At 41.7% G+C, this 11,847-nt stretch overlaps 1 protein-coding gene across 2 annotated transcripts in view; it reads left to right on the forward strand.

The window, feature by feature from the left end:
* The window catches only part of LOC109917983 (CD83 antigen), a 32,616-nt gene extending 22,602 nt beyond the window's left edge, over positions 1-10,014 (forward strand). For both annotated transcript variants that reach the window (XM_020517879.2, XM_020517880.2), the window contains exons 4-5: positions 2,778-2,878; positions 3,322-10,014. In XM_020517879.2, coding sequence (XP_020373468.1) covers positions 2,778-2,878; positions 3,322-3,432 — 212 coding nt within the window. In that variant the 3' untranslated portion in view covers positions 3,433-10,014. The remainder of the gene's footprint in view (positions 1-2,777; positions 2,879-3,321) is intronic.
* The last annotated feature ends 1,833 nt before the right edge of the window (positions 10,015-11,847 follow it).

The following is an 11,847-nucleotide window of genomic DNA, read 5'->3' on the forward strand; positions in this document are numbered from 1 at the left end:
TGCTGCTTGGCCTGCTGTGTTCATCCAGCCCTGCACCTTGTTGTCTCCACTCTTTTTCTTCATGGGGTCACCATCCACCAGTGTGGCCAATATAACACATTCCATTAAAAAAAGGAAGGAGATAAAAGAAACAAGTAACTATAGACCAGTTAGTTTAATGTCTGTTATTGGAAAGACATTAGTGTATAATAAAGAATGTAATTGCAGAGCATTTAGAAATATATAATATGATCAAGCAGCATAGCATGGCTCCATGAAGGGCAATTAATGCTTGACAAATTTATTATAGTTCTTTGAGGAGGTAACAGACATGATAGATAAAAGGGACGTGGTGGATGTAATGTGTTTTGATTTTCATAAGGCACTTAATAACATACCACACATTAGGCTACTTAATAAAATGGCCATGGTGTAGGAGGCAGTATATTATCATGCATTGAGGATTGGCTAACTAACAGAAGACAGAGTTGGGATAAGGGAGACATTTTCAAGATTGCAACTGGTAACTAGTGAAGTGCCATAGGGATCAGTGCAGGGGATACAATTATTTTTAGTATATATTAATGAGTTGGATAGGGAAAGTGAATTTGCTCTGGCCAAGTTTGCAGCTGACACAAAAATACGTAGAAAAACGACTGGTGAGGATGATGTAGTCTGCAGAGGGATACAGTCAGGTTAAACGAGTCGACAAAACTTGGCAGTTGTATGTAATGTGGGAAATTGAGGTTATGCACTTTGGCAGGAAGAATAGAGGAGCCGAATATTATTTAAATTGAGAGACTGCAGAAAGCCACAAAACAGAGGGATTTGGGGTCCTGTATATGAATCATAAAAAGTTAGCATTCAATTTCAGTGGGTAATAGGGAAAGCAAATGGAAGGTTAACCTTCATTTCAAAGGGAATGGATTATCTAAAACTGTACATGACACTGCAGGCCAATAGTGTGAACTATTGTGAATACTGTGCATGGTTTGGATCTTTATCTAAGGAAAGATGTACAGGCATTAGAGGCAGTCCAGAGAAGGTTCACAAGGCTGATACCAGATATGGATGGTCTGTCTTATGAGTAGAGTTCGAGTAGGCTGTGCCTGTACTCATTGGAGTTTGGAAGAATGAGAGGGAACCTTGTTGAAACCTTCAAGATTTTTTGGGAGCTTGACAGCTTCTTAGGTGCAGAGAGATTGTCTTCCCTTGTGGGAGAGTCTAGGACCAGAGGACATATTCTTAAAGTAAGGAGTTGCACATTTAAGACAAATGAGGAGGAATTTCTTTTCTCAAAGAGTATTGAATCTGCGGAATTCTTTACTGCAGAGTGCTGTAAGGCTTGGCTGTTAAGTTTGTTCAATGCTGAGATAGACTTTTAATCAGTAAGGGAATCGGGGGTTATGAGGAAAAGGCAGGAAGGCAGAGTTGAGGTTTGTAAAATCAGCCATGATCTCATTGAATGGTGAAACAGACGTGATGGGCTAAATGACCTACTTCTGCTTCTATATCATATGGTTTGACACTGTGCCTGTAGCATCTTGTTTCGAATGCCTCCTTGAGGAAACTGGGGTGGTTCTTCTTAGAGAAGGGATCCTTAGAAGGCAATTTGTTAGACGTGTTCAGAATCATGAAGGGTCTGGACAGAGTAGATAGGGATAAACCTGTTGTCTTTGGCCGAACGACCAAGAATTCGAAGACATCAGTTTAAGGTGAATGGCAAAGAAACAATAGCAATGTGAAGAAGAACTTTTTCTTTAACCTGGTAAGTGATTAAGATTTGAAAGTGTTGGTGAGAGTGTGGTTGAGACAGGTTCATTTGTGGCTTTGGATAATTAATCAAACTATGTTGCAATTGCAGAAAGTCAGTATGGACACCACGGGACAGGCCTTTATCCATTCTATGGTACTTCACCCGTTTGGCTATTATTCATGTGTGACATGTAACAGCAAATGCCATCAAGTGTTTCAACAAATGGGTGCAGTGGTAACTAATCCTGCCCTCACCTGATGTCCATTTGGTGGCTCAGTTGGTAGTGTTTTGAGTTAGAACAACGTGGGTCCAAGATTCATTCAAAAACATGGTTTCCAAGCTGAGATCAGTATCTCAGTATAGATTGAGAAAAAGGTGTGAAGAAATCTGAGGGGCTCTTTTCCTCCGGAGCATCAGAGGCTGAGGGGTGACCTTATAGAGGTTTAAAAAATCTTGAAAGGGTTCAGAAAAAATTTACAAGGATGTTGCCAGGGTTAGAGCGTTTGAGCTAGAGGCTTAGCAGGCTGGGGCTATTTTCCTTGGGCTGCCAGAGGCTGAGGGGTAACCCTATAGAGGTTTATAAAATCATGAGGGGCATGGATAAGGTGAATAACCACAGTCCTTTTTGCAAGGTAGGGGAGTCCAAAACTAGAGGTTATAGGTTTAAGGTGAGAGGGAAAAGATTTAAAAGAGACCCAAGAGGCAACTTTTTCACACAGAGGATATCCGTGTTTGGAACAAGCTGCTAGAGAAAGTGGTAGAGGCTGGAATGATTACAACATTTAAAAGGCATCTGGATGGGTACATGAATGGGAAGTGTTTAGAGGAATATGGGCCAAATTCTGGCAAATGACTCTCGATCACTTTAGGATACCTGGTCGGTGTGGACAAGTTGGACCAAAGTGTCTGTTTGTGTGCTGTCTAACTCTGACTCTATATAGCTCAATTACTCACCAGTACCATTGAAGAAAACTCATTTGTATGTATAAACATGTATATGCGACATCAGACTCACAAATGACAGATTTTTGTTTTAATACAGGTGAATCTAACCAGTTTGAAAGAATAACCAGGAATATGCTGATATTCATCTTAATGGCAATGTGCCTGCCTCCCATTCTATGCACGTACCTTGTGTACAAGGTAAGTTACATTTTATTTCTTTGAATGAAAGGTGTGTCCCTGTCACTCAGGCTGTGGGCAGTAGTAACAAGAGAGAAATAATTGATTATCTTGCTTGAGGGACACCACATGGCATCAGGCGTGCAATTAGGCCAGGCAGCAGGTCTATATGAACAACTGCAGCTGGTATCAGAATGAAACCCAGGCTGTTGGTGTCGTTCTGCATCATGTTTAGCCAGCTGTGCTGACCGAACCCCATAGAGACTGTAAGACAGAACCATTATTGAAGGTAGAAACATGCAGAACTGCTGCCCTTCCATGGTGGCAAAGTAAAACTACTAAAAGTAAAATGAAACAAATATTCTCAAGATCATAACTTTGGAATGGAGTTGAGCTTTAAAATGAATGTAGGTTATAATATGTTAATAAGTTTCCTATGTGGTGGTTTTCTTTCCCCTTTCCAGAAGTATTCCAAAGGAATGGAAACCCGTGTAGAAGAAATGAGCAAGACAATGAAGAATTACTCACGGCCATTTGGGGATAATGTGCTGTCATATACCAATATTCAATGCTGAAACCTAAACATGAGAGACCCACAGCATCGTGAAAGGTCGAGTCTGGATTGCACTGAGCAGCATAAGACTATTGAAGGCTGCATAAATTGATGGGATGAAAGGGTTTCTCTCTTTACACAATGAGAAAGTTGAAATTGAAATGAGATTGAGCATTCTCAATGCAGTTGCTCAAGAGTCCACAACAATATGGCCTGGATTTTCTACTTCTCTAACACATTAGGGATATCAATGGAAAATCTCTGTACTACCAGACCATGATTTTCCAAAAACTGAAAAGCAAACAGGATTTCCTGCTGTGTGCTGAGAAGTGGAAAACCTAGGCCGACATTTCCCTGAATTAATGCAAAGTCAGCAGTCTCAATACTACAGCCTAGCTCCTGCTGATTGGTTTCACCTCAATTCATATCCTGAACCGCATTCCCTCTAATTTTCTTACCAGCTGCCTGGCCCTCTGAGACCCTTGCGCAGCAGCAACTTCTGGAACTGGGAGTCAATGCCATGATTGGCACATCAACGCTGATTATCATGCGTGGAACATTGAGTGGCTGCATATGCACAACTTAGAGGGAACGTTGATCCTGAGTTGAACCTGGAGCTTGGACTGTACACTCTCAGGCTTATGTGCATTTCATGGTTAACTGCCTGAGCTGCTGAGAAAATCATTGTATGCAGAGATGGAAGAATAGCTTCACATTTTGAGGTATATTTTTGAGTTCAGCATTTGTGGTGCAGATGTTTTCAAACTGGAGCTCATCAACAAAAAACAAAATGTGCATTTCTCTCGGCCTGTGGTTCTGGACTGGTTTAAGTATTGACAACAAATACGTATTTCATTGTGGTCAGGACAATACCACACATTATGGAAACCCGAAATGAGACGGAAGAATGCAGCAAATGCAAGGATGAGGGTTGAACTGACAATAATAATATAAAATTAACCAATGAACTGCAGATGCTGGAAGTCTGAGACCATAAAAGAAAATGCTGGAGGAATTCAGCAGATCTGGCAGCACCTGTGAAGATAAAAACAGTTAACATTTCAAGTCCAGTGACACTTCTTCAGTTCTGTTGCTCTCTCCACAGATGCTGCTAGACTTGCTGAGGTTCTCCAACACCTTCTGTTTTTGATAACATGATCATGTTCTCTGCACCCTTTTTTTTCATGGAAAAGGACTGCTTGGTTTAACTGGTCATATATGGCTGAACTGTGCGTGAAATACACCATGGAAGATTAGCTCTCAGACATCCTGATTAACAGGGAAATATTTGATGTGGTTGTGATAGGTTTGATATAAGTCAATACAAAGGGCAAAAATGACTACTACAATTAGAAGGGCCAGGCTCAGACAGTCTGAACATTGTAAGTATTCCAGCCAAATTGCACTGATCTTGGTGTGGAGTGGTCCGCTGTCAGAAGGAAGGTCAGGAATGGCTGACATGTTTCATGGACCAATAGTTCTCACCAGAAGAATCAGCCATTTGAGGATTGTAACTTATTGGCCAAATCCAAGGGGTGTTGTAGCTAGGAGGTTAAGGTAACTTAAGGGTAACAATAAATTCCATTGATTTGGGTCTGAATTGAGTAATGTTTGAGCAGTAAGATGAGATTTTGCAAATGGATTAGCTAATATATCATGGTGACTTGTGTATGTTTTGGGTGCATCCTTTGTATGATGCATTCAAAAATGTACTGGCCTAGAAATTCAGCAAACCTTTCACTGCTAAACAACTTGTGAGCCTAAAAACTGAATGTGCCAGCATTGTATTTTGGAGTGGAAACCAAAAGAACAGTGGATGCTGTAAATCAGAAACACAAAACAGAAGTTGCTGGAAAAGCTCTGAAGGTCTGACAGCATCTGTGAAGAGAAATCAGAGTTCACGTTTCTTCAGGAAGGGCCACCGGACCATTAACTCTGATTTCTCTTCACATGCTGCCAGACCTGCTGAGCTTCTCCAGCAACTTCTGTTTTTATTTGTAATTTGAAGTATCTGTTCCCAGTGCATTCGCATTGGTTCCTGGAGCCATTAATACATGATTTTCAAGATGCTATCGAACTGGACTAATCTGTTTACAGTTGGTTTAGACTAGTTTAGATGCAATGCTTTATATAGGGTGTACAGACTTCTGTCGTCTAAAGTCAAACATACCCTTTTTATGAAGATGTACCCTTTGAATAGTCTTTTAAAGGCCAGGTAGTTAGCTACAAGGTGGTTCACAATACCTGACGCAGCCAGCCAGAAGTGCAGAAAATTGGACCCTACAAGGGAATTGGTAAGTATAGTAATAGTAATGGGAAGCCGTATGCAATTGAGCAGGAATTAAATGTTGTAAACACTGTGTTTGCTATAGTGGCTACTAGGTGGAGCAGCACACGCACATGCACAAAATTACATTAATGAAAATAAATTATTGTCCGGACTAAGTCAGATACTGATCACACTGACTCCCTGATATCAGTCTTCAACTGGACTGATAGAGCAATTTCCTATATAACCATTAAAAACAATTTTACCATTCACTGGATCTGCAACATTAACTCTGATTTCTCTCCACAGATGCTGACAGAGCTATTGAGTTTTACCAGGAATTTTTGTTTGTTTTTAATTTCCAACATCCGCAGTTATTTCAGTTTTTTATGTACTATGTATTCTTTGGTTTAAAGTGAACAAGAGAATCATTAGAGGAAAACAGTGATATATTCATGTAAGATGCACATTTGATTTTGGGGGGGCGGGGAGTGGGGGTGGGGGTTGGGTGTTAGTTGCGGTGTCAGGGGAGTAATTGGGTGGTAGGGTCAGTTGTGGAGTTACTAGGTGTAAGAATAGGTTTTCATCCAACATTTTCCTGGGTACGTAATACATGAAAGTACTGCAGGACTGTCTGGGCTCTCCAACTCTAACTCCAAAAGTCATTGACAATCACAGATGGTCCAGGGGAGCAGAGGAACTATTGATTGGAAGTTTAAACTTCTCAGGCACTTCCCACATGGACCCACACATCAGGAATTCCTCAGAGTCTTTACCAACATCCTGAATGTTTGGTCTAATATGCTCTAGAGATTTGGCCAAATAATTAGTTGGAGTTGCTATTGATTGACAACTCTGATCAAATTACAAATTTAATATTTGCTGTTACAAATACAGGTGGCATTGTGGCTCAGTGGTTAGCATTGCTGCCTCACAGTGCCAGAGACCCGGCTTCAATTCCAGCCTTGTGTGTCTGTCTGTGCAGAGTTTGCACGTGCTCTCCATGTCTGAGTGGGTTTCCGCCGGGTGCCCTGGTTTCCTCCGACAGTTCAAAGATGTGCAGGTTAGGTGGATTGGCCATGCTAAATTGCTCGTATTGTCTAGGGATGTGCAGGCTATGTGGATTAGCCATGATAAATGTGGGGGTTACAGTGATAGGGTTGGGGGAAGTTCTGGGTGGGATGCAGACCTGATGTACCAAGTGGCCTATTTCTGTACTAAAGTGGTTCTATGATTCCAACTGGCTGCCAATATAATTAGCAGCAAGTTTTACAAGTGTCTGATACTGATTTTGATTTCTAATAGAAACTAAACACAAATATGCACATAGAATAATGCAAAATATAAAATATAGAGAAATTTATAATTTTTAAAAAAAGGAAGTAAAATGTTTTTTATTACAAACTTGCATGTCAATTTGGTCAAAGTACATATACAACATACCTTTCAAAGACAGACCCCACATAAAAGCATACAATGCAAATCACAGCTAGTGGACACAGTAAGAGTTCTCTGTCATAATTCCTTGGCACTCATATTGTTCACTTAGATGTTTGATAGAAAAGACGTATTCAAGGTTGAAAAACAAAATTTCAAAAATGTGGAGCCTAGATGACTCTTCATCAGAGTGAAGCTAGACTCGAAATGTTAGTTTGCTTTCTCTCCATGGATGCTGCCTGACCCCTTGTGATCTCCAGCATTTTTGTGTTCAGTACAAATTCCAGCATCTGCAGTAATTTGCTCCTGCAAAGATATGCAAGTACATAAGCGGACAGTCCGTGAAAGAATGAAAAATGGAATGTTGCCTAAACTCAAACACCCTCATAGACCGACTCAGTCCACTGTCCAATGTGCTGTCTTCTCTGTGTCCTCAGATGAAGTGGAGTCAAACTAGTCACTGAACTGCTTTGGCTGAGATAGCAATAACAGTCATTCTCATATTGCATCTCAAAAGGCCATCATTGCACGGAATCCATCATTGAGCTTCAGTGTCTCGATACTTATTTAGTTGGAGGAACCAAGGAGGCTGCTAATAATGATGAAGCCCTGTGAGGGGTGGCATCCCCATCTGCCCCAGTGAGTGCCTCAGATCATAGCATGTACTCCAGATAGCTGCAGGAGAAACCAGTTAGAACACGGTTATCATCCCCTCCAAACATCTCTACACCATCAACACTATTGTCCAGTAAGTTGTGTGGTGGCCATCCTATGAATATCAATGCACAGTCCTGCATGCAGTCCTGTCCTGTCACGTGTAGCTGTCCAAGAGGTTTGCCATTCTATCTCAGTGGAAAAGTCAATGCATTCAAAATCCTGAGCCACAGTGACACATAAGCTGAACAGACTCTTGCAAACAATCTATGATCCTAGACTATCTTTGGGATCTCTGACATGCAGAAGCACATCTGTTGCTGTTGTTCTAAATATAGCCTCCTTTTCTGTGACTTCTGAATCCTTTAAGTCTGTTTGATGGTATAGGAGCTGTCTTTAGTGCGTTAATGTTAGTATCAGTGGAAGACTTTAGAAGAGATCCCGTGAATATACCTTACACAGCAGAAGCCTTTGCAGTACTATGGCTTCCCAATACATATTGTCAATCAGACTGAAGTGCAACACATCCATGAATGTTGTTCACCCTATCCAGCAGGGATGGCCATCTCACCTTCTCCATCTGGCATGTGGCCAGCAGCTTTTGTGGTCACCATGGCTGCTTCTAATGTGGTGGTGATGTGTATGAGGAAGTCTGTCCTATCTGAGCCCCTTTCAGGCATCATGTTCCCATTTCTCTTGCAAGTGTGAAAACAGAGTTCTTTTTTCTGTTTTCTCTGGACTACACTTCTTTGCCTCAAGGCAGACTACCATCTTGAATTCTTCAACTGCAAGATGGCAGTGCCACATGGCAGGGAGTGTTAGGGCTCCTGAGTCTGCATGCTCCAGGCTGGCCGCATCCTTCTCTCTCCCTTTCTTTCTCTCTGTCTCTCTCTCTCTGTCTCTTTTCTGTCTTTTCCTTTCTCTTTCATCTTCTGATGTCATGGAGAAGTGTTGGACAGTTGTCGGCAGCAGCAGTAGCAGGATCAAGGGCTCCTGGTTTCGGTAGGCTCAAAGCCCAGACTTGGGAACTCAGTGGGCCATCAATGGTGGAGCTTGGTGTCCAGAGCTGGGCTGCAGTAGGCCCATAGTGAGGACTTGATGAGTTCTGGATGAAAGGTCCTGGCATGGTCTGGAGGCAAGGCCCAGCATTGAATGATTGTAATGCTGAATGTTTAATTTTTTTCTTTACTTTTCTAATTTATTCTTAAGATATTGTACCTACGTATCTTGTAGCTAAGGTGGACTATAATGCTGAACTTTTATTTCTTTATTTTCCTAATTTATTCCTGAGATCCTGTACCTAGGTACCTTTTTAACCTAAGATGGTGCCATAAGTAGCAACTTTGTAAACTTTTCACTGCACTCATGTGAGTACATGTGACGATAAATCTAATTCTAACACTAATTCTGAATTATCATGAGCTTATCAATGATTCTTCATTTGTACAACTGGCATCAATGTAGTCTTTGAAATAACAAAACAAGCTAGAACAGGAAAGTATTCCAACTTTGCATGTTGAACGTAGTATAATTTGGCAAAGACTATGACTGATTAATGGTAAGTAAATAGATTTCACGGTATTGATTCAATATATTTTACCACTACAATGTAAACTCTCAAGTACTAATCATCTTATTGGTAGTTATATCACAAAGCTCCCAGTCATTATTGATTTCATGAGGCTTGCATCATTCAAGACAAAGCAGCCAGCTTGATTTGCACTGTCTCCACCACCTTGAACATTCACTCCTTTCATTGCTATTGCACAGTAGAAGCAATATACACTACCCACAAGATGCACTCTAGTAATTCACCAAAGCGCCTTCCTAATATGTGACCTCTGCCATGAAGAAAGACAAGGACAAGCAATGCATGGGAACACCACTATCTGCAAGTTCCCCTATAAGTCACACACCTTCCTGATTTGGGAATCTATCACCATTCCTTCACTGTTGCAGAGTCAAATTCCTGGAATTTCCTTTCTGGCAGCATTGTGTGTGTGTCAACACCCAAAGGATTGTAGCACTTAAAGAAGGCAGTTGACCACCACCTTCTCCAGGGCAATTAGGCACCAGTGACAGCCACATCCCTTGAATGCATGAAAGGGATTGTTTGATCTATGCAGTCTTTTGATCAATGATTATGAATTCAAAAATGCTGCTTTGTTGTTTAAGAAAAGTTTATACAAGTTAAATATTCATTAAAGTAAACGAATAGCTGCACATGCTTCTAGAGAAAGACAACTGCATCATTCATCCACTTTTTACTGTTTCTTACATTTGTTATATTCCATATTTTTGCAATTAAGTTTTGGCCTCCGTTTCATACCGGCAATTCAGAAGTTTATTGAGATCTGTCTCTTGATTAAACTTTAAAAATACAAAACATAAGTACTAAGTTAGCCCAAAGCAGTGTTTTTAGAGCAGTAAGACTGAGCTCTTTTCTGTATCTGTAGGTTGTTAAGGTGCAAAGATGGCCTTTAGTAGAGTGATGTGCTCTTCCTGTTGAATGTGGGAGATTACAGAGAGTTTTCATGTTACTGATGATTATGTCTGCAGGAAGTGTGTTTGGTTGCAAATCCTATCGGATCGCATGGATCAGGTGGAGCAGCAGTTAGAGGCAATAAGGAATTTACAGGACCCTGGTGTGTGATGGATGGCAGTTGCAGGATGGGAGAAAAACTGCAGATACAGTCAAGTAGATGGGTTATCTCCAGGAAAGGCAGGAAAATAAGGCAGGATGTGCAGGAGTCTCCTGTGGCTATCCCCATTACAAACAAATGTGCTGTTTTGGAAAAGGTAGGGGGTGATAGACTCTCAGGGGAATGTAGCATTGACAGCCAGATTTCTGGTACCAAGACTGACCCTAATGTAACGAGGGATAAATCAACGATCGAATGTGATAGGAGACTCTCTAGTCAGAGGCACAGATAGATACTTCTGTGGCTGACAGTGAGACATCAGAATGTTGTGTTGCCTCCCTGGTGCCTGGATCAAGGATATCCCAGAGATGATCCAGAATATTCTCAAATGGGAGAGGGACCAGCAGGAGGTGGTTGCATACATTGCAACTAACAACATAGGAAGAGAAAAGGATGCGATTCTGAGGAGAGAATATAGGAAATTAGGCAGAAATTTAAATGGGAGGTGCTCAAGGGTAATAATATCTGAATTACTCCTGGTGTCACGAGCTAGTGAGGGTAGAAATAGAAGGATAGAGCAGATGAACACATGGCTGACAAGCTGGTGCAGGGGAGAAGAATACACATTTTTTGATCATTGGAATCTTTTCTGGGGTAAAAGTGACCTGTATAGGAAGGACAGATTGCACCTGAATTGAAAGGGGACTAAGTTACTGGCGGGGAGATTTGCTACAGCTGCTTAGGAGGATTTAAACTAGTGGGGAGGAGGGGGGAGGGGGAGTGCGATCCCAGGGAGATAGTGAGGAAAGCAATCAGTCTGAGACAGGTGCAGTTGGGAACATGAGCAAGTCAGGCAGACAGGATAGGCAGGGACAAAGTAGAGAATGAGATAGGACTGATCAATTAAACTGCATTTAGGGGCGGCACGGTGGCTCAGTGCTTAGCACTTCTGCCTTACAGTGCCAGGGACCCAGGTTCGATCCACCCTTGGGCGACTGTGTGGAGTTTGTACATTCTCCCCATGTCTGTGTGGGTTTCCTTCCACAGTCCAAAAATGTGCAGGTTAGGTGGATTGGCCATGAAAAATTGCCCATAGTATTGAGGGATGTGTAGATTAGGTGGGATATAGGGGGATGGGTCTGGGTTGGATGCTCTGAGAGCCAGTGTGGACTTGTTGCACTGAAGGGGCTGTTTTCACATCAGCCTCTCTGCTCCTATGATGCTGCTTGGCCTGCTGTGTTCATCCAGCCCTGCACCTTGTTGTCTCAGGTATTCTATGATATTTATTTCAATGCAACAGGCCTAGCAGTTGAGGCAGATGAACTCAGGGCATGGTTGGAACATGGCATTGGGATATCATAGTGATTATAGAGATATGGCTCAAGGATGGATAGGACTGGCAGCTTAATGTTCCAGGGTATATATGCCATAGGAA

This window comes from Rhincodon typus, chromosome 2 (genome assembly GCF_021869965.1).
Source record: "Rhincodon typus isolate 14 chromosome 2, sRhiTyp1.1, whole genome shotgun sequence".
NCBI lineage: Eukaryota > Metazoa > Chordata > Chondrichthyes > Orectolobiformes > Rhincodontidae > Rhincodon > Rhincodon typus.